The 26118-nt window shown below is 42.9% G+C and overlaps 1 protein-coding gene across 1 annotated transcript in view; it reads left to right on the top strand.

Annotated features, from left to right (window-relative positions):
- Positions 1–26118, top strand: part of LOC306915071 (IgGFc-binding protein-like) — a gene marked incomplete at its 5' end in the record, with an annotated part of 95271 nt that overhangs the window by 48286 nt on the left and 20867 nt on the right. The window contains 15 exons of the mRNA XM_079492316.1: positions 43–638; positions 782–939; positions 2934–3334; positions 4292–4488; positions 4935–5069; positions 6729–7012; positions 7521–7792; positions 7917–8036; positions 8467–8651; positions 9056–9216; positions 9481–9732; positions 9967–10126; positions 18250–18284; positions 25456–25517; positions 25617–25631. Coding sequence (XP_079348442.1) covers positions 43–638; positions 782–939; positions 2934–3334; positions 4292–4488; positions 4935–5069; positions 6729–7012; positions 7521–7792; positions 7917–8036; positions 8467–8651; positions 9056–9216; positions 9481–9732; positions 9967–10126; positions 18250–18284; positions 25456–25517; positions 25617–25631 — 3033 coding nt within the window. The remainder of the gene's footprint in view (positions 1–42; positions 639–781; positions 940–2933; positions 3335–4291; positions 4489–4934; positions 5070–6728; positions 7013–7520; positions 7793–7916; positions 8037–8466; positions 8652–9055; positions 9217–9480; positions 9733–9966; positions 10127–18249; positions 18285–25455; positions 25518–25616; positions 25632–26118) is intronic.

Here is a 26118-nt window from a genome sequence, read left to right as displayed (position 1 = left end):
TATTGATCATTTTCATGACTTTAGTGCTTTTCTCTTTTTCAGTGCAAACGTGTCCATCTAACAGCCACTATGAACTGTGTGGCACTTCCTGCCCTTCCTCCTGCCCCAGTCTGTCCTTCCCATTTTACTGTGCCACCGTGTGCCAGGAAGGGTGCCAGTGTGATGATGGCTTCCTCCTCAGTGGCAACCGGTGTGTGCCAACCATCGGCTGTGGATGCCAGCATGAGGGCCGCTATCGGCAAGCTGGTGAGAGCTTCTGGGCTGGTGAGGAGTGTCAGAGCTACTGTAGCTGTAACGGCATCACTGGCGCGGTCCACTGTATGCCCAGAACCTGTGCTCCCCAGGAATCCTGCCGGGTGACCGACGGTGACTATGGCTGCCACCCAAGTCCCCATGGCACCTGTTCTGCCTCCGGGGACCCTCACTACCTCACCTTTGATGGCAAAGCATTTGACTTCCAGGGGACCTGTCGCTATGTTCTGGCAACCGTGTGCAATGACACCAGTTTGCATCAGTTTCAAGTAGATGGCAAGAATGAGGCATGGCGAGGATCCAGTGTTTCCATCACGGCTGAAGTGTTTGTCAGTGTGTGGGGCTACCAGGTGCACATGTCAAGGGGGAGACGTGGAGAGGTGCAGGTAAGTCATATGTGAACCAGTAATTGCCTTGTTGCATAATGTTTAGTACTATTACAGAACTCATTAGGAAAAACAAGCACATTGTTATTTTCAAAAAAATATATACTTTTATCAAATTATTATCATTTCAACTTTCCTTTAAGGTGAATGGCGTGTCTAGAAACTTGCCTATTCTCTTGGATGGTGGTCGTGTGTCTATCTATCTAAGTGGACATCGCACATTTGTCAATACTGACTTTGGGCTCAGTGTCAGCTATGATGGGTCAACTTGGGTGTCCATCTCTGTACCGTCAAACTATAGGTATGTTTCATGTATATTTTTGCTGTTAATTAAATGTCTTGCTATATTTTTAAATAATAACTATTCATTTCAAATCTCTAAAAGTATTCGCATTTCGCAAGCGTTAGCAACATCTATCTATAAATCCACGTAACTCGAGAACCGTTCGCCCCACCGACTCCAAATTTGACACACACGTAACGCGTTCCACACCACAACAGGGAGTGCAGTGCCGGCCTTGAGTCAGTCAGACCCACGAAAGGTCTTGACGATCTGCCCAGACTCTGGACAGGGGCCCTGCCAAGGCTCCATACATGGAGCTGGCCTAGCTGTACTGACATCAAAATGGTGTTCTGACATCTGTATAGACTCCATATTTGGGCATGACTGACAAAGAACTCCATATAAGGGCATAAAAGGGACACAGACATAATAACGGGGTGGGGCATGCATTTCCAACTTGCATCGTTCCAAGTAGTCCAGTGCCAAATGGCACCGCTCTAGTACAAGTAAACAACATATACAGGCCCACATAAATCTCCAGTTTTATGGGAGCAGTGACAGCTCCAGTTGCAGTGTTCCTGCACCTTACATAGAGATGTAACCTGCTCTATTGCAGCTTGTTTGTTTCCAACCTAGGTCCAATAACTAGGTCATGTAGTTGCTCAATATTTAATTTCACATAGGCCCGGATGGTTAGCTCAACCGTCTCTAGGCACCTAGGCTGCCAAACCAGACGGACGGCGTGCCGCAGGTTCGACTCCCGAGCCCGACGGCCTTTGCCGCGTGTCACTCCCCATCTCTCTCCCCCTTTCCTGTCTGACTACTGTTCCCTTTCAATAAAGGCATAAAAAGCCCCCAAAAAACAAATCTTTAAAAACAAAAATAATAATAACTAGAACTGCACTCTGTCGAGTGCCTACTTGCTTGTTGCACACAAGTAGGCCTACTAGTGTGCAAGCAGAGCGTGCAAGTACTGTAGACCGCTACAAACTTTCAGATCTCAGCCTCTCTGTGAAAGAACGTTTGCAATATTGAATTATTAGGTTTAGCTATTTGCTACGTACCTTGCTTTTGGAGGAAAAAAAGTAGTATTTTGAAGTATGGTAATGATTACTTATGCCTGTTATGGCAGTGGTGTCAGATTACATACATGTAGGGGCATTACCTTTAATCCACCCGTCACCATCGATAAACAATTATACCATGGCATTGGTACATATATTCATCACGTCATATGCTCATATGTCTATATGTATATGTCTATATGTATGTATATGTAATTTCTGAGTTGGTTAGTGGTATAATGTGGTTACTCAGGTGGTTTGATGCGTATGTCCCTTTAATCCACCCGACACTGAAACATATCATCATTGCGTCACCATCGTAAACCAATTATACCCTGGCATTGGTACATATCTTCATCACGTCATGGGACATACGCGGAAAACATACCTGCACGGTCTGCTTCCGTATGTCCCGTGCCAGCATATGACGTCATATATTTTGCTGCTAAGGGACATTGGTACATATCTTCATCACATCATGGGACATACGCTTCGTAGCATGACGGAAAACATACCTGCACGGTCTGCTTCGTGCCAGCATATGACGTCATATCATATGCTGCTAAGGGACATACGCATCGTAGCATCTGACTGATAACATTACTTGCACGCTCTGCTTGCGCAAGTAATAATAATATTTAATTTCACATAGACTATACAGCTGCTAGTTCAAATCTTTCTTTTCATTATTTGCTACACACATTGACATGACAGGCTGTCACTCATAACCTTGGACTTGTTTAATTTATTGCATTTTACCGTAATTACACCGTAGTTGACACTGCTGGTGTGAATTCAGCATAATAATAATAATTATAATAATAATAATAAATGTTTGTCTGCTCACACTTTTTCACATCTGATGTTGTTGCAAAACCACTATCAATGTCTGCAAGACAAAAACAAAGTATAATTAAAACCATTTGTTTTCACTCATTTCAAAAATAGTGGCAGAACATGCGGACTATGTGGGAACTTCAACGGGAACCAGAATGACGAGTTCCTCACGGCCACTGGACTTGTGGCCTCTTCTGCCACTGTGTTTGGCAATGCCTGGAAGGTGCCCAGCAACAACACCTGCAGTGAAGGGTGTGGCGTGTCCTGCCCGCGCTGTGCCAACGAGGCGCCCTCTAGGGCCCAATGTGAGGTGATTAGAGCCTCTGAGGGCCCCCTCAGTTTCTGCCACGGGGAGGTGGACCCAACGCCTTACTTCAATGACTGTGCGTTTGATGTGTGCATTACGGGGAGCAGAGGCCAAGATGTGCTGTGCAGAGCTATTCAGACTTACGTCAGCGCCTGTCAATCTGCCAATGTTAGAATCTACCCTTGGAGGCAGAACACTGTCTGCGGTAAGTTAAGTTCACTCTGGCACCCAAGACATCTGGGTCAAATCTATTGTTCTCGGCTCTGTAAATCAGTATCAGTAGAAAATGCAGTCAGACAAGGATTATGAATTATGCCATCAGACAGAAGAATAAATCAACCTTCTTTACTGGAAGCCCAGTCACCCAGTCAAACAAGTTTTTATCAACGATTCTATACTGGAAGTACTGTATCAGCCAAGCCTACTTAGATGGTCAAGAGTAGGAAATTGATTGATTGATTGATTGATTGATTGATTGATTGATTAACAGTTTGCAGAATTACAGTACATTTCAAGTACACCTCAATACAATAACTGTTAACAGTGAGTGGACGACACCATAAAGCATTACACTTGTTTACAATAGGGCCCACCATTTTCAATTCATCAAAAAGTGTTGTTGGAGAGCGACCATTGTGTGTCTCGTTGTGAATCCTCAAAGCAACTGGCATGAAGGAGCTGCCAAACCTGGGGAAGTGAATCTGTTATTTCCTCACTTGCTCAGATGCCCCACTATATCTAGGTGGAGGGGGTGGGACCGTGGGAGGGATTCTCTATGATGGTATCCAGTTTATGCACCATGGCTAACTCCTCCACCCCCTCCAGTGAGGTCCCCACGACAGAGCCTGCCTTCCTCACCAGCCTGTTTAGGAAGGCAGGCTACTGTATATCAGTATATTAGTACAAATCCAGTCAGACCAGGCTTATTAAGATATCATCAGACGGATGAATAAACAAGCCTCTGGAAGTACTTTATCAGCCAAGACTACTTTAAAGTATATCAGTACTGTAGTCAGACAAGGTTTATTTGAGATACCATCAAAGAGAACAATAAATAAGCTTTCGTTACTGGTACTTTAAAAGCCAAGCCTACTTCACAGGAAGTATGAAACGTGCCTACACTACTGTATAAACTAAGCCTTCCTTACTTTCTCCCTTGCAGGGCTTGATTGTCCAGCAAACAGCCATTATGAGCTTTGTGGCACAGACTGCGGGCACACATGTGCCAGCAGCATCGATGCTAGCTGCGAGCAAGTGTGTGCCGAAGGCTGTTTCTGTGATGAGGGTTATCTCAGGAGTGGAGGCCAGTGTGTCCCTGTGGAACAATGTGGCTGCCAGTACGATGGATTCTACATTGGGGTAAGTTGCTTTCCAGTCAGCTTGAGGCGTGGTGGAACTCCCTTCTGCTTAAGTAAACTAATACATTCCATTCTAGCCTAGGTCTCAATCAAAAATCCCTCAATGCAATCCCTCAAATATAATATTAATATTATGTTCCAACTTTAACTCACCAGTTCTATTTTCTGCAAGAAAAATAAGTTGAAATATAGATTGTCTAAAGTTTGTAAGTGAATAATGAGCATATAAGTCAGCATTAATTTGTAGGCCTACTGTACAGCCTGAGCCTACACCCTACAGTACAGGTGCAGAGTGGAAAAACATTAACATGTCTGACAGCATGGCAACTTAAGAACCACTGACAATATGAAACAGAAGTAAAGCAAACTCAGGTAGAACAACAAACCACCATTTGTAACATGATTTCTGAGTGCAGTGTGCTTCTCTCTTTCCCTTACGCGTTACAGGCTGGGGAGACTTTCTGGACACCCGGTTGCTCCCAGCGATGTGAATGCTTTGCCCCGAATGATCTGCGTTGCTTTGCTGTATCCTGTACCCCCACGCAAGAGTGCACTATCAAAAACGGCCAACTGGGCTGCTTTGTTCCTAGCCTTCCTACAACCACAGTTCCTAGCCTTCCTACAACCACAGTTCCTAGACTTCCTCCAAACACAGTTCCTAGCCGTCCTCCAACCACAGTTCCTAGCCTTCCTCCAACCACAGTTCCTAGACTTCCTCCAACCACAGTTCCTAGCCGTCCTACAACCACAGTTCCTATCCGTCCTACAACCACAGTTCCTAGACTTCCTACAACCACAGTTCCTAGCCTTCCTCCAACCACAGTTCCTAGCCTTCCTCCAACCACAGTTCCTAGCCGTCCTACAACCACAGTTCCTAGACTTCCTACAACCACAGTTCCTAGACTTCCTACAACCACAGTTCCTAGCCTTCCTACAACCACAGTTCCTAGACTTCCTACAACCCCCGTTCCTAGCCTTCCTCCAACCACAGTTCCTAGACTTCCTACAACCACAGTTCCTAGCCTTCCTCCAACCACAGTTCCTAGACTTCCTACAACCACAGTTCCTAGCCATCCTACAACCACAGTTCCTAGCCTTCCTACAACCACAGTTCCTAGCCTTCCTACAACCACAGTTCCTAGCCTTCCTCCAACCACAGTTCCTAGCCTTCTTACAACCACAGTTCCTAGCCTTCCTACAACCACAGTTCCTAGCCTTCCTACAACCACAGTTCCTAGCCGTCCTCCAACCACAGTTCCTAGCCGTCCTACAACCACAGTTCCTAGCCTTCCTCCAACCACAGTTCCTAGCCTTCCTACAACCACAGTTCCTAGCCTTCCTCCAACCACAGTTCCTAGCCTTCCTCCAACCACAGTTCCTAGCCTTCCTACAACCACAGTTCCTAGCCGTCCTACAACCACAGTTCCTAGCCTTCCGACAACCACAGTTCCTAGCCGTCCTACAACCACAGTTCCTAGCCTTCCTCCAACCACAGTTCCTAGCCTTCCTACAACCACAGTTCCTAGCCTTCCTCCAACCACAGTTCCTAGCCTTCCTCCAACCACAGTTCCTAGCCTTCCTACAACCACAGTTCCTAGCCTTCCTACAACCACAGTTCCTAGCCTTCCTCCAACCACAGTTCCTAGCCGTCCTACAACCACAGTTCCTAGCCTTCCTACAACCAGACAGACAGCACCGACACGGAGACAGACACAGACCTGCACTGTGTGGGGGGACCCCCACTATGTCACCTTTGATGGTGCACTGGCTCATTTCCAGGGCACATGCTCTTACATCATCAGTGAGAGTGTGAATCGTATTGCCACTGAAACTGGGTTCAGAGTGGTCGCGACTAACAATCACCGTGGCAGCAATCGCGTTTCATTTGTGTCAGCAGTGGACATATACCTGTCAAATCAACAAGAGACAGCCCATGTCAGGATTGGAGCCAACAGGATAGTGAAGGTAAATGCATTGTTAAGGTGAACTAATCCAACCCATCTAATTCTGCTACAATCTAATGGGCAAAACTTCAACACAGCTGCAGATGCAGCTAATAAATAATGGGCTTTGAATTTAGCTTTATTATTAATTGTAATTGTATTAGTTGCAGCTGTGTCAGTGCACCAAAGTCAACCTAGTATTTTAGATGATTTGTTTTTCCTCTGATGGCAGAAAAGTCACAACATTGGGGTGTTGTGAATTATATAATATTCATTCTCTTTCTCTCTTATATTCCAGGTTAACAACAGTGATGTGTCTCTCCCTGCCACTGTGGGCAGTCTAGCTCAGGTGGAAAGTGCTGGATCTTATGTAGTGGTTGATGCCAGCAATGTGATTGTCCAGTTTGATGGCCGGAGCACTCTGTTGGTCAGGGTGGGTCAAAACCACCGCAACAGAGTTGTTGGCATGTGTGGTAACTTCAATGGTGACCCTGCAGATGACAAGGCCTTGCCCGACGGCACAGTGGCACAGAATGACAATGATTTTGGTGATGGCTGGAAGTCTCCAACCAGCCGTACTGGGTGAGCTAATGAAATATTTCATATTTTTGAGTGGTGTAAACCACTCATACAACTGGCTTTTTAGTTTACGTGTCTGTCTGTCTGTCTGTTTGTCTGTGCAGCAGACATGAGCATGGTTGCTATGGTCACCCAGTTCACACGGGTGTGATTTCATTACGTCAGACATTCAGACCACAGCTGATCAGGCTATATAATACCTTACACCACTCAGTTCACACGGGTGTGATTTTTATGTTAATAATGCGTATTGCGTCATGAGGAAAACCTTGAAAAAAAAGATCCAGAATGTAATTAATTAGTATGTAATTAATTAGTATGTAATTAATTAGCCAAAGTATAAATTAGCCATTAGGCTAATTTATACTTTGTCATACAAACTACATGCCGAAAATAATAGATTTTCAGCTGAGAACCGTCATGTATTGTGTTACTGTCGCATGAGCGATGTGGCCATACAGAAAGAATATGACTTAAGAGCCTGAACCTCCCCATGTCCTGTCCTTGATAGATGTGGGGCCACAGATGACAGACCTAGAGAGGAGAACTGTCGCTTCAGAGAGGAGTACTCACACCTGTGTAGCATCATCACCAACACTACTGGCCCGTTCAGCACCTGCCACCTGCACTCTGACCCTCAGCCATTCTTCACTTCCTGTGTCTATGACCTCTGCCTCTACTCGCCGGCCAATGGCATGCTGTGTTCTGCTGTCTCGTCCTATGAGACAACCTGCACAGTCTTGGGGTTGGAAATCCCTCAGTGGCGTGCTAATTTGCAGTGTGGTACGTACAGTAGACAGTAGACACTGTATTGATGATTAGCCAAGATAACACGAAGTCAAGGCGACTGTTTGAAAAAACACTTGTCATAGTTGTGTTAAATTGTGAAGTTATTTTATGACCCCAGCGGAAACAGACCCCTGTGAGGAACTGGACTGTGTCGAGCATGAGTGGTGTGGGGAGCAGGATGGCATCTACGGCTGCTTCTGTGATGAGAACCACCATCGCCGCAACAACGAGAGATATGGTAAAGTACAGGTCACACTGAACAACTATGATGAAACTGGTCCGTCTTTCAATATATAATAGCCTAATAGTTTAACAGTTCTTTTTTTTTAAATGTTTTTCTTGTGGTTTTCGCCTTTATTTTATATTTCTTATGGAGGGATAGACAGTAGGCTGACAGGAAATGGGGAGAGAGATGGGGGGGTGACATGCAGTAAAGGCCGTCTGGATCGGGAGTCGAACCCGCGGCACACTGCCAGACTGGATTACCAGCTAAGGTGCCTGGACCGCTGAGCCACGGGCCACGGCCAGGTTAACAGTTAATTACATGAAGGCAGTTGCTTTGACAGTGGAATGGTTGGCGTCCGAATTGTTAGAGTCCTCATCATAGTTATCCTTATTGGTGTATTGCATTATAACATATACTGAATATTCTTATCTCTCTTCCATAGATTCATTTGTCTCCTGTGCCAGTAGTGCAGGCAACATGTCCCTGTCCCGCTGCCAGTTGTTTGAAGCTGGCTTCTATCCCAAGGATCTCCACCTCAAGGACTCATCCTGCAAAGGGACTGTCCAGGATGGAAGGCTGGTGTTCCACTTTGATAACAATGCCGAGCAGTGTGGGACAGTTCTCTCGGTAAAAATGTCCAAAGCCTAGAATGGTTTTGTTACAGAACTGCTACAAATATCAACATAGTAGATACCTGTATACAGAAACAATATTATTTATAAAGCTGGAATCCTATATACAGTGTAATAGGATTCCAGTTGTATAAAGAATATTGTTTATTTGTAATAGTTAGTACATGGACTTTTTTCAGCCAAACATAATGGATGTTCTGTATACTATTCTGTATACTATAAAGCATCTATTGAACACATTAAATTAACCTAAGAATAAATAACTCTAGTCGCTAAACAACTGCAATTGCTAATTCATGCTTTGTCGGATGACCCTTTTGACAAGTATAGCCAGATACACTTTTAAGTATAAATGTAGCATTTACATCCCTAATACTATTTTGTAATCCCACCTGACAGAGCAATGGGACCTACTTCAAGTACGACAATGTCATCCAGGGTGAGTTTGACGCCACTGATGCCATCATCAGTCGCCAGAGGACCGTCCAGATGCCTTTCAGCTGCGAGTACCCTCTGACACAGTCTCTGTCTATGGATGTCGGCATTAACCCCATTGAGAGGTGAGAGCCTCACATGCCATTGCCCCTTCCAATAACTCATTCCACTTGACTACAACCCCCTTATTTCCCATAAATCCTGCTATTAGAAGGTGGCAAGCTATTGTAGTGGTTATCCTATCCTGTATAGACAAGGTCACACAATTACTACTTTCCCTTTTTGTATATTATATTGTTTTTTTAAGTCTTAAATAGAAATGGTAATAGCAAATAATTCAATCTTATGTTTCACGTTATGTCACGCCTCCTTGTTTGTTTTTTCTATAGCATTGTGACCAAGAGACTTCCATCGGGGATGGGCCGTTATCAAATGAGAATGGTCCCATTCTTGGACGCCGGCTACCGCATCCCCTACACTGGTGAAAGTAACATGGAAGTGGAAATAGACCAGAGGATGTACATCGAGGTGCGATCGGAGGGAGTGGACAGGCAACAGATCGCCACTGTTCTGGACTCCTGCTGGGCCACGCCTGTCAACAACGGCAACTATGCTGTCCGTTGGGATCTCCTTGTTAGCGAGTAAGAGAGATATTTTGTGATTTGAAGTGATGAGTATTAACACTGGAAACTGATCCCTGCATCTATACATAACAGTAATTATTCAGTGTTAGCTTCACTCTTGAGACTATTTATACATATCCATTGGCATTTTTTTAGCACATATAAATACCCCCCAAAACTCCCTTACCTTTCAATCCTATTGCTTACACGATAGATTGCTTAATAATCACAATGGTCTTCCCTGTGGTCCAGGTGTCCTAATGAAGAGGACACTACAGTAGAACTGGACATGAATGGTGTCTCCGACGTGGCACGTTTCTCCTTCAGGATGTTCACCTTCAACAACTTCTCCACCATCTACCTGCACTGCCAGATCCACTTGTGTGTGCTTGGCAGAAACGACTGCACTGCTGTATGTATCTCTCTCTCTGTGTGTGTGTGTGTGTGTGTGTGTGTGTGTGTGTGTGTGTGTGTGTGTGTGTGTGTGTGTGTGTGTGTGTGTGTGTGTGTGTGTGTGTGTGTGTGTGTGTGTGTGTGTGTGTGTGTGTGTGTGTGTGTGTGTGGGGGGGGGGGGGGGGGGGGAATTATGATATAATGTAATGCAATATGTTTCCCCCAGACTGCTTCTCTGGCCAGACTCTTGGCTAAACTAAATAAAATGATTATGTTTAGGGGAAAACTAAAGGGTCCTTAATATGTGGCTCATTCGTATGACAAGGTATACAGTGTCTTTGTGCAAGTGTTCTTTCATAATGTAAATCGCTCTGGATTAATAGCGTCTGCTAAATGCCTAAATTGTATCAGCTGTGTCTCAAATATAAATGTCACTTTCCTGCAGCATTGCTACCCTGGCTACCAAAAAAGAAAACGCAGGGACGTGTCCTATGACACTGCAGGCATCTCCGTTGGACCATTAACCTGGACAATACAGAGTGGAGGTACAGTTATCTTATTTTTATGGCGCATTTGGTCATTTCCATAAACCCAGAGATGGCAATACAGCAGTGGTTGGGGCACACACACAAACACACACACACACACACACGCACACACATATGTATATATGCTGCCATACAGCACTATAAATTAATATTACTATTGAATATAAATCTGATTTGATAATATTTAGTTTTTCCGTTTCCAGTTGCACGGCCGGTTAGGTCTGTGATAAAGGTTTCCGACCCTCGTCTCCAAGGCTCCCACTCCACAAGTCTCCACAAGTTGTCATCCCTGCTGATCCTGCTGGTCACTTTACTGACTGTTGCAACCCTGTCTTAAGAAGAGAACCCAGGCTGGCCTAGTGGTCCGGGTACCTAGGCTGGTAATCCAGCCTGACAGCGTGTCGCAGGTTCGAGTCCGATCCCTACGACCTTTGCTGTTTTATTTACATTTTTATTTTGAGAGTAAATGTGAAATGAAATTGTTTGATGATGATGATGAAGAAAAGTTGTGATTATTCTCTAATTACAGCATGCAAGTAGCTATGACTATACATGTACTTGCTTCATGAAGGAAAAGCAACAGTAGGGGGGAGCACAAGTTAAACCACAGAAGACAGCATTGCTCCTACTGGTTATGCCTTCATACTATGATGATGATAATGATGTATCTGCTCAATGCATTTTAAGTGATTATTTTTACTTAGCAAATGTCTAAATGTTTATCATAATGTAAAAGACACACCTTAATTTTGGGGGATTTTGTTTTTCTTCTGAACACAAGTGAATTCTAAATTGCCTTTTAACCACAAGTACCCTAGCATGTCATAGCCAATGAAAATATGTTTGCTTGTGAAAATAGGTAAACATTACATGAAAATAGCTGAGATTGTGATTGTAGATCAGAAAAACGGGGTCAGGGGTGAGGGTATACCCAGTCAACAATCTATAAGGTTTTAAGTGATTAATGATATTCATTCATTACTTTGTATTTTTTGTCGAGCACTTAACAGAAGGAAATGACATGAGTATGGGGGAAAAAATCTAAACACGGGATGGGAAGATATAACATTTATTTTTGATTGTTTTTGTATTCATTCTGCTGTCCTCGCTCTGTCTGCATGTGTGACAATAAAACAAGTTATTGAATTACAACAAATTACAACATAACTAATTGAACCATGTGCATGCTTGATTGCTTGGTTTGCTTATCACTAAAATGATGTTCACATTGTTGTGATATGTGATATGATTTATAACAGCCACTAGATGGCAATGATGACTGTGCCACAGCTATATCAAGGCCACACCTACAAACATTTCTAGAATAGGATGTATGACCTGTATGCTACCAAACCATTATCATATCATGAATCACAAAAAGATAATATTGTGACATTCAAATTCTCCTATTGTCCTATAGTAACCATGCAGAATCCTAACCATTGATGTACAAAACCTCTCATTTGACATGAAGGTGCCTGTCAGGGCCCTTCACCTCCCATACATTGGGAGGTGAAGCGGCGAACAGTCGACGCCAGCGTCCTCACTTCCCACATTCACACACCAATGGTGGCAAGCTTACACCGACCGACTCATTGGAGGCAATGTAGGCCCTTTCTGAAACCAGTCCCTTGACTTGAAGTGCTCTCGGGAGGTTCCCTCAGGAAGTTCCCCTCCAGCTGAATCAAGTTCCCTTGATTAGGGTGCATGGGTATAAAAAACTGTTTGGAAATACACTCACCCTCCTTGTGCAGAAACAGGAAACAGACACCATTCGTTGCCATGGTTACCATCATGCAATTGTGTTACCTGTTATTTTGTTTGTACAGTTATATTGCATTGCATCGTGTATGTTTGTGTGACATGTGGATTTCATTAATATGGAAAATGGAAATACAGCGTGACTGTCAAAAATGACATGTCTGTGACCAAGGCCGAATCAGCCACACAGAATTTGGGGAGTAGAATATTCTTTATCGTTATTATTTTATAAGACATACAACCTTTAATTATTAGAGTGGCACCGTTTAAGGTGCTAGAGATATCAAAGTTGTACACCTCACTAGATAATCCTGGGACTACGCCAGCCGTCATTTATTTATAGAGAAACGGCAACTCTTTTATCATTATTACTCTTAGCTTCAGTTTGTTCAAGGACACACAGGTTCGCTTTTTACCAGGTGAGAGAGCACAACCATAAAACACTGGAGAGAGACTGACACATACATACAAAAATAGAACATATATTTATTAAATCTTAAAACAAAGTAGCGAAATACACAACCAAATAACCAAATCCTTAAAAGCGTCAATTACAAAGGTGCTGCTAAAGTGCATGGGTTTCGACTTTCGACAATTCTTTTTGCTAACAGAGAGGGCCCTCCAGATAGTCCAGCATCAGACACGTTGAATCAGAACCATACGTCCTCTTCATTTCATCATCGATACACACCGGACCTGAAAGTACACAAGGAGACAGCCAGTTTCTCCGTCCCATAGATATGTACAGCTCGCCTACGCCACAGGGTGGTAGAATTGACAGTAGTGCGGGATGGAACAGTACTCACACACCATGGCCAGTCCGCACTGGCCGTGGTGTGTGAATACCTTCCACACTCGACAGAGCAGCACACAACATACAACGTCTCCCAGCAAGCACTCTTTTGTACTGGCAACAATCTGTTTTCTCACCACTGACAGCTGTCAGGTAATGACGCTGACGTCATGCTCAGTCCTTCACATTAGTCCTGCACACATAAGTTCATATATCCAATCGACAGCGCTAAGCATTTATATATATAATAAGGAAGGATACTATAAGTCACTGATAGATATATAATACAGGGTATATTAATGCAAAAACAAATAAGAAAAACAAAAAGAGAAACCTGATTTTGACACCGGTCACATATACATACATGGTGTTTATAAATCATTGTGTTAAAAGTTGTTTTGTTTGTGTGGTTTCATTTATAGTTTTTTCACGGTGGGGTAAATAAAGAGATCAGTTGGAGCATTGTCTATTCTGCATCAGATGACGATTGTTTAGGAGGAGTTTATTTATCATTTATTGTCTCCACCAGGCCGAAGGCATGGGTAGAGAGTATGTTTTGCACTCCGTCCGTCCGTCCGTCCGTGTGTCCGTCCGTCCGTCCGTCCGTCTGTGATCAGCTAATCTCCGGTACCGTAAACCCGGTCGATGCCAAATTTTGCACACACACTCCCTGGATGCCAACGATGAACCTCTGCCCCACAATTTCCAGAACGGCCTGTTATAGCGCCACCAGGAGGCCGCTTTGTGCAAAACAAGTTTTTGGACAGTACACCTACAGATTTGGTCCAAACATCACGCAAATTGGTACACAGTCTCTCTAGAGCCATTCAACGAAACAGGTCTTTCAGATTTCTCAGACTCCATCCTGATTGGCTAAGATTGGCTTCCAAAGCAAGCAGGAGTGCTCAGTTTCAAACAAAATGCTGCAAATCATGAACACATCGTGTGATTTCCGTGAAATTGTGCACACACATTCCCACTAGGCCGAGGAAGAAATGCCACATGAACATTTTCAACTCAGCCTCATGGTGGCGCTATAACTGGCAGAAAAGTGTTTTACCTCTAACTGCACGGATCTGTGGATAACTTTGTATGCCAACTCCCTAGAGGCCAAGGAAAAACCTTTGCCTGGAATTTTTCACATCTGCTCTTTATAGCGCCACCAGGAGGCCGACATATGTAAAACACATTTTCTAATATTACTCCTTCAGATTTTATCCAAATTTCACGCAAATCGGTACACATGCTCTCCATAGTCATGTGATCAAGACGGGTTTGTTTGATTTCTCATAATCCACCCTCATTGGCTACGATTGGCTTCTAAACTTTTCAGGAGTAGCCCGCTTTGTACCCATTTTGTACAAATCGCCGATTGTCCGATTGTGGTGAAACTGCATGCATATTCCCACTAGGCTTTGGAAGAAATGCCACTTGACAGTTTTCAAATCAGCCTCATGGTGGCGCTACAACAGGCCAAGCCACGTCACACACACGCATGTACGCACGCGCACACACACGTTTATATTGCTCCTAAACATTTTGCCAAACATCACACTGACACTCCTATCCTCCTAGTGGAGACCTGTGCCCAGAAGGGCACTTTTTCTAGTTTGTGGTGGTTCTTACATTTGTAGGTCGCGGTTTCCATGCGGACACAGAGCAGGGCTGCACAAGGCAATCGAGTCTAGATCGGCACAGACTCGCTCTTGAGGGCTTTATAAGCCACTTCCACTCAAGGCTGCTTGGTTTCGGACGACACTTAATATGGCGCAGCCTCGCGTGAACGCGCATATCGAGGGCAAGTGTGTAGAGCGAGTGGCGAGGAGCTGGTTTCAGAAAGGGGGTAGGGTTCAGTGTCTTGCCCAAGGACACTTCGACATGTGGACAGGAGGAGAGCCGGGATTCGAACCGCCGACCCAGGGATCATTGGACGACCTGCTCTACCTCCTGAGCCACAGCTGCCCATGTTTGGGAGAGGGAAGCCCAGGCGGGGAGGGTGGTTTTTTGTCGCTGCACATAATCGTTACAGTACATTTGAGTAATCAGTAGGCCTATGTTTACAAATGTGCTCGACACGAATCCTAATTCAGGTGCCCACTCGTCCTGATGCCCACATGCCTCTATTGTCCAGATGGTTTTGGTGCCCAGTTGTCAAGGTGCCCAGTCATCTGAAAAATATGGTGCCCATATATGAGCCCACCTGTCTTGTATTCATAATTTCCCCTCCTTCCTGGCCTGTGTGTGTGTGTGTGTGTGTGTGTGTGTATGTGTGTGTGTGTGTGTGTGTGTGTGTGTGTGTGTGTGTGTTGTTGATCCAAATGCGACCCCAATTCAGCTGCAGGGGCCAATGGGTCTGTGTGCGTGCGTGCGTGCGTGCGTGCGTGCAAGTGTTACCCTGAATACGACATGCTATGAGCTACTTTCTGTGTTGGAGTCTGGAAGCACTCGTTTTATGACAGTAGGCCTATGGATGCAGATACATTCCTAATGACCTTCAGAAGATAATTGTCTCATGCAGAGGTAAACCCTTTGAACTCCACTCTGACTGTGGAACTAATTACAAAGCAGGTGAGGCAGACTCATTATGTGCAAATTCTAAACAGGTACCACCTGCAGGACCACTGCATGACTTCTGACGACTGGATTTTTACGCTTTGCCTTATATTACAGATGCAATGTTGGTGAGTTTAACGTTAACACTTTCCCAGCCACAGACGCTATCGGACGACCATTAAATGTGATTAAATAAAATATCCCCTAGAACGACATCGGATGACCCCTTAGTTTGTAATGAATTTCACCGGTTCTTGGCGTCATCGTCACCAAGCAAGCCTTCGCCTCCATGTTGGTGATCATGTCGTCATTTATTTGACTTCTACGGATCCCGTGCTGGACACGATCCAAAAAAGACTTTGCATTGAAATTGCCCTCAGATTGAGGTGATCATACGAAACAGCCATGTTTTTGGAGGTGAATAAAAAAATGCGTTCCAGCGCTTCAGTAATAAAAGGATGGAGACCGAACCGGAGCGTTAGCCCCGCCCCCCGCTATTTATTTTGATGGAAGTTGCTCAATGGCGTTTTGAGGCACCCGGAAGACTGCCGGAAGTACAATTATAACTCAATGGCTCGAGTAAGCGGAAGTTAAGCCCGGACCTCAAATTTGAGGTCAGTTTCAACGTTGGATAGCCTTACTGGGGGCTTGATCACAACACACAGATCTAGATTGCACCGCTGATATGCTTCCGTGTGTGTGCAAGTGCGTCAATTTCGATGGTTCCGGCTTGTTAAAGGGGCCACAAGTTGGTTAATAGTAAGCATATCAGACTTTTCTATTTGGATGAATGGGCTGTCAATGGAGGGTGTTGCAACTCTACATGCAACACATTATACAAAAATCACACCCGTGTGAACTGAGTCGTGTAAGGTCTTATATAGACTGATCAACTGTGGTCTGACGTAATGTCTGACGTAATGAAATCACACCCGTGTGAACTGGGTGACCATAGCAACCATGCTCATTTTTTTGGTACGAACAGACAGACGTACGGACAGACAGACACGTAAACTAACAAAGCCAGTTGTAGGAGTGGTTTACACCACTCAAAATCTCCCCTATAACCAAACTCATTATTAAGCATTATGATGAGAATATGCTCCAGGCTCCACCTGAGTGTGTTCTGGTGGAAGTGAGACAAAAGAAAAAAGGAGGGGCATACTCTTTAAATGCTGTATGGATGAAGATACATTCCTAATGACATTCAGAAGATAATTGTCTCATGCAGAGGTATACCCTTTGAACTCCACTCTGACTGTGGAACTAATTACAAAGCAGGTGAGGCAGAGTTGTGAAATGCCTCCCAGGCCATATGGCACCAGACTTGAAGCAGCAATTGGCTCGTACACAAGTTACAGTCCAATTCAATCCTGCATCTGCCCCACATGTCGGTGGAAACTGGGAACGAGCGATCAAATCAATAATACAAATATTCTGTGTTCTTCTATAGGAAACCAACCAACAACAGAAACATGCAGTCTTACACACAGTCCTGATACAAGTAGAATGCATTCTGAATTGAAACTACATTTCCTCTTACCTTGCTGACCCTTACCCTGTCACACCAAACCTGCCTGACTCAATCTATAGAGGGTATGCGCGTGACATCATCATCAAACCCGGAAGTTATGCAGGAATTCAATGCCTATAATGTGGCAAAAAACTACTTTCTGGCCTTGACAGCCCATGCATCCAAACAAAAAAGTCCTATCTGATTGCATTAAACAACATTAAACAATGTTAAACTCACTTTGTCTGTTGCTTTGCCACTCGATTTGCCACTCGATGTGCCATTCACTTTAAGCATGCGCATACCCTCTATTGTTCAAGTGAACTCCTTGGCAAAAGAAGATGGCGTCACAGTCAGATCTCGGCTGATCAGTTTTGGACAGCCCTTTATTCGATTCTACCTGCCAAACCTTCAAGCCAGGCACAAATAATAAATGGGAGACTGACACATAAATGTGTGAAGAATGTATATGTATTTCCTGTCCTGGTATGAGTATTGAAAGAAAGTGAAACATAACATACTGGGTGATAACAAGGGAATATCGGTTAAAATATGATTGAATATTTAACCCAGAAATGTAGTGTACGGAAAAGATGTTTTGTTTTGATGATCATTCATTTTCTGTTGACAAGGTTTGATAATAGGGGGAGCTGTGGGGAAAAAGCATGTTAGCAATAGTTCCAGGAACATCTATAAAAGTATACAGGAAGTGAGGTGGTGGTTTGTCAGAGAGACTCCTTTAAAGCCAATACTAAACCATAATCAGACAAAAATTGATAAACCACAGAGTAGTGGGGCCGGAAAACATTGAGATCTGGAAGAAGAAACGTTTGGTCAAGGAACATTTCTGAGGGTTTTGCTCTGAACCCCTTAAGAGCTTTTGGACAAAGGGGAACCTGCTGTGGCCTCCTGACTTGAAGGTTGGGTGAGGAATATACTTTATTCCCTTTTTGAGCAATGCATTGCCTTTTTATTTGATGACTTCATGGATATTAAGGATTAAGAGTAAGTAAGTAAGAGAGATTCACACTTCTTTATGACTGTTGGTAGGGCATATTCCACATTTTTGTGGCATAGCAGGAGAATTAATTTAACTCCTTGTTTGAGCCAAATCTTGAAAATGGAGCTACCTCTGGTGTTGTGATTTGTAGAATTCATTGATGTTTTTGAATGTTTTGTGCCTTGTTTTTAAGGCCTTTGTGGTGCTATAGCTTAGGTGCATGCTTAGTCGAAGTGACATTGGATGCTCAAAGTATTCTTACTGAGTGACCAGTGAGGAGTTCCTGTACAAAATTCTTGTTCTTTGGTTGACTTTTTAGATTTTATTTGGATCTCTTTTAGCCTATCGGCTAATCTTCCAAGAGTCAATCAAAACATTACAGAATACATTACAAAATTGTAAATACATTACAGAATACACTAATGATAAAAACAAGTATCACAGCATACAAATACATATAACACACACACACACACACGCACGCGCGCACGCACGCACGCACGCACGCACGCACGCGCACACACACACACACACACACACACACACACACACACACACACACACACACACACACACACACACACACACACACACACACAGTGCCTTCTTGATTACTTTAGTGTCCATATTTTCAATGGAAGGCCTAGCCTCTGAAATGCAACCCAGGTCACCCACTTTTACTGTGAAGCTTGTAAAACCTTGCCGAGGGTTTTTTGTGACCCAAAGAGACTGGATTTGTTTTACCCAGGTGTAATAGTTCGTTATCAGCGAGCCAGGTGCAGCTTCTACCAAGTTCAGAGCTGATGGGCTTTTTCAACCTGTAATGTCCTTGTCCGAGACCAGCAGAGCAGAGTCATCTGCGAAAAAATAACAAATAGACCGCATATGCACACGGTGGCCATCTTGCCATTAAGTTCATGTGGAAACTAGCCACAATTTGCAATTGACAGCCCATACATCCAAACAGACCCAAACAACATGCTCTGGTCCATGAAGCAGCACGCAAAGAACCAACAGGAGCTGCGCAGCGCCGCATGTGAGTCTGCATACAAGGGTATATGACGGGTTAAGAGGCCACACAGTCAGTCAGCTATCAGGAGCTAAACAGCAGCTCTGCATGCGAGTCCGCATACGAGGCGGGTGGGTGGGAAAGCAGCCTATCCCACCGTCAGATGCCATCAATTGCATTCTACCCCCTGTACTTTCTATCGATGTCACAACGATAAAACTCAAGTTAGTTCATTCAGGGCCTGTTCGTAAGGTCAGAGGTACTGTAGAGTTCACAGTTCAGACAGTAGCAGGTCTTGCATCAGTGTTTCCTTTTCAGCCCGGAGCTGTACCAGTGATACAGCTCCGGGCTGAAAAGGAAACACTGATCCAAGACCTATCACTAGTCATGCAGGTCCTGCCCATCGTCCATGATGCAAAGGCAGATGTCCACCGGTGCCTTGAGTGGAACTGCAGTTTTTGTCCACTTACTTCATAGGTAATTATATAAGCAAGGGAAAGAAACAAAATGCAAACCAACAGTGAGAAAAACTAGAATGACACGTATCTGCTTTACGATTGTCCTGCGGACTGACTTCACCTAGATATTTGTAGAATGCTTAAAACCATGCTCTGAACCATAAAGCCTAGAGTGAGAGGGCAGTTTGTTAACTATAGTGTTGTGGCTATGGTTGTAAAGAAGATCTTTAAGTGATTAGCCACAATCAGCTTTTCTGTAATGAGAGTGTTATGTGAATTAGCGTTGATTTTTCTAAACCTAGTTTTCAGTAGCGGCCTAGTTTTTTCATTTTTATATATTATTTTTCACGATTTTTGTAACCCACTTTTTCAATTAAAAAAATGGGTTGTCTAATGTAATCCTGGGCACTACACTACCTCCGCCAACCTGGAGAGAGCAACGGACTAACATCATGCTTCCTTCTATGCATGAGGAGTCCAATCCGCTTCCTTTCACCTGACAGGGGGGGGTTTCCCCAGTTGGAAGTATCTCGTGGAAGGAACATGTTATTCCAACCAGTTCCTTTCCCCTTCCATCAGGCGCCCGATATGACCAGGGCAGGGGAGGCAGTTTAGAGACCAGGATTACTGCATGTTTTATGTGAGGGTACCTACCCTAGGAGACATATGGGGAGAACATGCAAACTCCACACAGAAATTCAGGCCCTCCCTCCCCTTTTTCCAACCCCACCTAGATTATACATGTACACTACAGTATGAGCACTGATGACGCAGAGGAGAGAACACGCCCCCAGCATCGGGAATCGAACCCAGGACCTTCTAGCCAGGGGGCTCCGGGGAGGATAGGGGAGCTTTAGCCCCCTCTGGTGGTGGCTTAGCCCCCCCTAAGCCCCCCCCTACAAACCCAATTGACTGACTTCTATGTAAACCAAAATTCATTAGTCCCTGCTCTAAATACCCAGCCCCTCCCCCATAATCCCCCCAGTCACAATTTTCTGGAGCCGTGGCTGCTTCTAGCTGTGAAGCGACAGCGCTACCGACTGCACCACCGTGCCCCCAGTGTACTTGGTTGATGAGTAACTTCCAAGGCTCACGTGGTTTATGTTTTCGTCAACTTTATAATCAAGATGTGTATATTGTTTTGCAGATCTGGCCATGGCAGTTACGTTTATTTTTATGCTCTGTTTTGGGAGTTTCACATGGTGGGTTTCCTTGTTTTTTCAATTTTAAGTTTTTTATTCAGCATAGAAGAGGGGTATAGACAGGGAAAAATGCAGTACATATATTATGCTTCTTTTTCTATTTTCTTTTGTTATTGAATTGGGTTGATGCAGATAGTTATAAAACTGAAACAAAACAGTTTCCTTGTTGAAGCATTTGGTGAGCTTAGACTTACATTTATGAACTTCAGAGCATTTTTTGTCTCTGACTTTCATAGCAAGCAGTATGTCCAAATTCACCCAGGGCTCTGAGCGGGCTTTAACCCTGATGATTCTCAAGGGAGCCATGCTATTTAATATTGATAGGAATTTGGTTTTGAAGCGGAGCCAAGACTCTTCAACCTGTGTACTGTTCATTCAATGTCATCACTATTCTTCATACCATTCCTTATTATCCAAAAAGATAAACTGGCTGGTTGGTTAGAGCAAGCTACCAGGGAATTGAACAGATTTCCTGCGTGACCATATGAACAAGCAATAGCTCTTTACTTTACTCTCTGGAAAGATTGCATCCACTGCCTGGCCAGAGGGCAAACGGGTCTTCATTACATCTGGCGGCACAATGGTAGGCACAGACACAAGCCACTCCATGCTACCATGTAACCATGAAGAGGCTGACACCAGGATTGATTCACCTGGTTGATGCCCTGGACTGGCATAGCTGTTCTATCTGCAAGTTGTGCAGTACTGGGTACTGGGACCTGATTGTAGTGTTGCGCTCCACCGCATTCTCAGCTGATACTGACAATAAACCTGCCCTAATTAAGTAAGCACTTACTTAAGTACATATACTTACTGTACATAAAGCACAGTGTGACACTGTGAGTTAATTGTCCAGTCAGAATAATTAAATGATGGACGTTTGGAACACATTCCACCAACTCAAGAAGGAGGGGATGGGCATTAGAGTCAAACAGGTCTGGCTTCTTGTGTGGAGCATTCTACCGATGGCCGATTGTAAAAGTGGTTGTCGCCAGTGCTCATGCTCAATAGTTTTTATTTATTAGTCCTTATTGGTCGCGTTACTAAACGTTCCTGTTCTCCCTTTGAGCTTCTTAGTAGTGGGTACTGTATTTATGAGCATTGTATGTCTGTCCTGTTTTTTGTTGTTGTTGTGTATTGTTTTGTTACTGGCAGAGCTGTGTCACTTATTTTGCCTCTTGTCTTGGCCAGTTCACACTTGTAAAAGAGACTTCAGTCTCAATGTGTTTTTTACTGGTTAAATAAAGGTTAAATAAAAAAATTAAAAATGTAATGCATTACTTGACACAGAAAAATAATATTTTGACAAAGATTGACATAAGTGCAGGTTGAGATATTGGCACTTTCGAGAGGGCACCTTCCGGCTTCCGCCATCTTGATGACATACAGTATGGCTCCCATCAAAAATGTAAAGTATGGTGATGGAGAGCATGTGGAAGGAATTTGGTACTTCTGTTCGCTGTGTCGAATATCCTTCTCTGGACCTAGCGACCTGACTAGTTTGAATTTTAAGCATTTAATATGCAACAGTCAAGCACAAACAAGTTTCAGCCTTATTGGCTATTAGTGTGTGAACCGCCTCAGCACAAATGCCCAATATATATTAGTTTCCAAAAGTCATCAATTATTAAATTAAATTGAGTCCCATCATTAATACAATGCTAAACTATTAGGACATACAGCTTACCATTGGTAGAACATTTTAAAATATACACAATACACAAACCCCACTTGAAACCAAACAATATTTTATTCTTCTTAGCCTACATATTTCATGACCTGTGGCATTAAAATGCCTAGCAACCAGGGATTTTTCATAATTTATTTCTTGTGTACAGTAATTCAAAATTTTAACTCTCTTTGTTTTGCCTACATACAGCACTATACAAACCACAAGGACATTTCAACAAATACACAACATACTGTAATTGATTGATTGATTTATTAACAGTTTGCAGAATTACAGTACATTTCAAGTACAACTCAATACAAAAACTGTTAACTGTGAGTGGACGACACCATAAAGCATCACACTTGTTTACAATAGGGCCCACCATTTTCAATTCATCAAAACATTTAGAGACGTACGAATATACACTTCTATATAGTCAAAACAGGAAATCAGGGAAAAAGGAAAAGAAACAAATACAGTGAGGGGGAAAAGGGGTGGGTGGGGGATTCAGATTTTACCGGGGCCGGTTTCGAATTGCAGCCGTCCGTACTGTAGGTGCCCTTTGAGAGCAAGGGATTTGCATGTCTTAATGACTGTTGGTAAACAAGCTAAGTGTAATGCTTTATGGTGTCGTCCACTCAGTTAATCCTACCCTGTAACACATTTTTTCCTGTATGAGGATGTAGAAAATAGTTTAGTCTACTAAAACGTAGTTTTTTTTTTGGTCAATCACATGTACAATTCTTTGTAGCAAATACATTTTCTTTTCACATTTGTTTCTACATGTTTCATGTCACTGTTGTTAGCTGACTTTGACCCATTTTTTGCATAAATACATCCCTTCGCCTATTTCAACACAACTTTTTTTTTTTTTTTTAATAAAGAAGAGGGTAGGCCCATGTTGGACTAAACATTCATTTTTATCTGTAGACCTATACAAATATACAGAAGAAATATACAGGCATAGGAAATAAAAAGAAAGAAATAAAATAATAGAAATAAGGAAATTAATGGTGTGTGTGTGTGTGTGTGTGTGTGTGTGTGTGTGTGTGTGTGTGTGTGTGTGTGTGTGTGTGTGTGTGTGTGTGTGTGTGTGTGTGTGTGGGGGGGGGGGGGGGGGGTAGGCTTTGTTAGGCTTTGTTTTGTGATGTTTGTAGTTCTTCCAAAAAAAAACGTACAGTTGGTTTTTATAAAAAAGATATATATATATTCTGATGGCGTTGTAAGGCCTGATTTTACACTGAAAATGTATCCATCTGCAACACCAGAACACAACCAAACATTGCCTATAATTCTATTAGTTCTCTTATTCCCTGTCTATTCCCAGTTTAGTCTAGTTTTTATTTGTTGACAAAATTGTCAACATATTTTTATTTCGTTTTTGTCAGTGAAAAAAGGAAGTCGACAAACTTTTTTCATCATATTTTCAATCAACACTGCCTATATAGAAGTACGTCAACTTTACATTGTTTGGGTTCAACAAGATAATGTTGCTTAGATTGAACCTTGTGTCTAACTTGAAAGAAATACATTAATTTATACAAATAAAAAATAATATATGTGTATAAGGGATGTATCAGATCCTCAGTTGCATTAGAGCCTCAACAGCATACATTTCCACATTCATTTCACATTTATTTATTTACCTATTTTCATTCTGAACATTTTTTAACTAGAAAGTTTGGTTTTAGCTTAATCCCTTTAACGACTTCCCGTGACGACTTGGAATGATGATTATTTTTACTGGTTTAGCAAGATGTTTGTTGGACTGTAGCACTTGCCTGCTATTATAAAGTCTTCTGCAGCTGTCAGCTCAGTGGCTCCATGACTGCTGACTCAACACAATACAGGTGACTGCTCTATTATCTATTAGATAATGTATGCATTCTTGTTGTTCTTGTAGCAAGTGTTATTATTATTATTATTATTATTATTATTATTATTACTACTACTACTACTACTACTACTATTATTATTATTGTCAACGTTTTTGGTCTTGTTCTTGTTGTTGATGTTAATCAATATAAACTATGCCACATAGATGCCATCATCATTACTATTAGTGCTGTCATATAAATCTATGTATCCATCAAAGCTGCAGCATTACCTTCAACCCATAGCACTTAAATGTAGGGTAAGGGATATTTTTAGGGTTAAAACAAAAAGCTTTTTTTCTTAAATCATCAAAGTTCTATTCTGATAGTAATCATTGCGGGTATCTATTGGTATCTACATCTTTAATAAGCAAGAAATACCTTTTCAGGTGGTTTGCAAATTTCTGCCAGTCAGGAGAGGGTACCCATTTATCAGCTTCAATTTGACCTTCCAATTTCATTTTGAAAGTACATTTCTTTGAGTCATCACTTCCAATTTCAGTCGTTAATCCTGCATCCTGTATGAGTTTTCTCTCCTGATTGGAAATGCATTTTCTGTTTAGAGCTGGACAGACAGGGGCGACATCTGTTAGTGAACAAACACCTGTATATAGCGATGATTCTTATCAGAATATAGAGCAATTTAACACTTATTTGAACAAAAAGAAAATCACTTGCCCTACCTTTTAAAAGAATATCTCAATGGTCAGCAGACATTAATGAAACAACCACTGGAATATGGTGATCTAGCTCTGAAAAAGATCAAGTGGCATGGAAGCTTTCTCAAAACGAAAACAAAAGTTAAATATAACACAATTCTAATAAAATACACTATGTTATATGTGGGGGTTCTGCTTCATCTCTGTCAGGTAAAGCGTCCTTGACCAGAGAAACGTTGAAGACTCCTGACTCCTGACTAACAAAAATATATATTCAAATAATTTGACCACTTGTGTTGTGAACAGGCTGGTGAATAGGCTTGGAATTCTGCCAATCATGTTGCCTGTGTTGCTTTTTGGGATAATAAGTAAGTACATTATTGACTGTTCTGGAAATGTAACTAAATTCTGTGGCTATTCGTATATTTTCTTTTCATTTATTATAATGTTTTCCCTTTATTTTGCAGGTATTGTGGCGTCGGGTAAGTTTAAATCTATACCAGAACTTACGAATACATAAGAATATATACAGGATATGGATGTGTGTGTGTGTGTGTGTGTGTGTGTGTGTGTGTGTGTGTGTGTGTGTGTGTGTGTGTGTGTGTGTGTTACTGTGTGTGTGTGTGTGTGTGTGTGTGTGTGTGTGTGTGTGTGTGTGTGTGTGTGTGTGTGTGTGTGTGTGTGTGTGTGTGTGTGTGTGTGTGTGTGTGTGTGTGTGTGTGTGTGTGTGTGTGTGTGTGTGTGTGTGTGCGTGCACTCTTTCCAGCGCGCGCGTGCGTGTGTGCTGTGCTCTGTCACCAATAAAAACAGCAAATAGTATAAAGACCTAAAAACAAATCGTAAGCAAAATTCCACTGGCGTGCGAGGGCTCCTCACACAGACACAGTGGAGTAAATAAAAAAATTCACACCCGTGTGAACTGAGTGGTGTAATATAGCCTGTCTGACGTAATGAAATCATGTCTGACGT

This window comes from Electrona antarctica, assembly GCF_951216825.1.
Source record: "Electrona antarctica genome assembly, chromosome: 22".
In the NCBI taxonomy this organism is placed as follows: Eukaryota; Metazoa; Chordata; class Actinopteri; order Myctophiformes; family Myctophidae; genus Electrona; species Electrona antarctica.
This window is presented reverse-complemented; position numbering and strand designations above follow the sequence as displayed.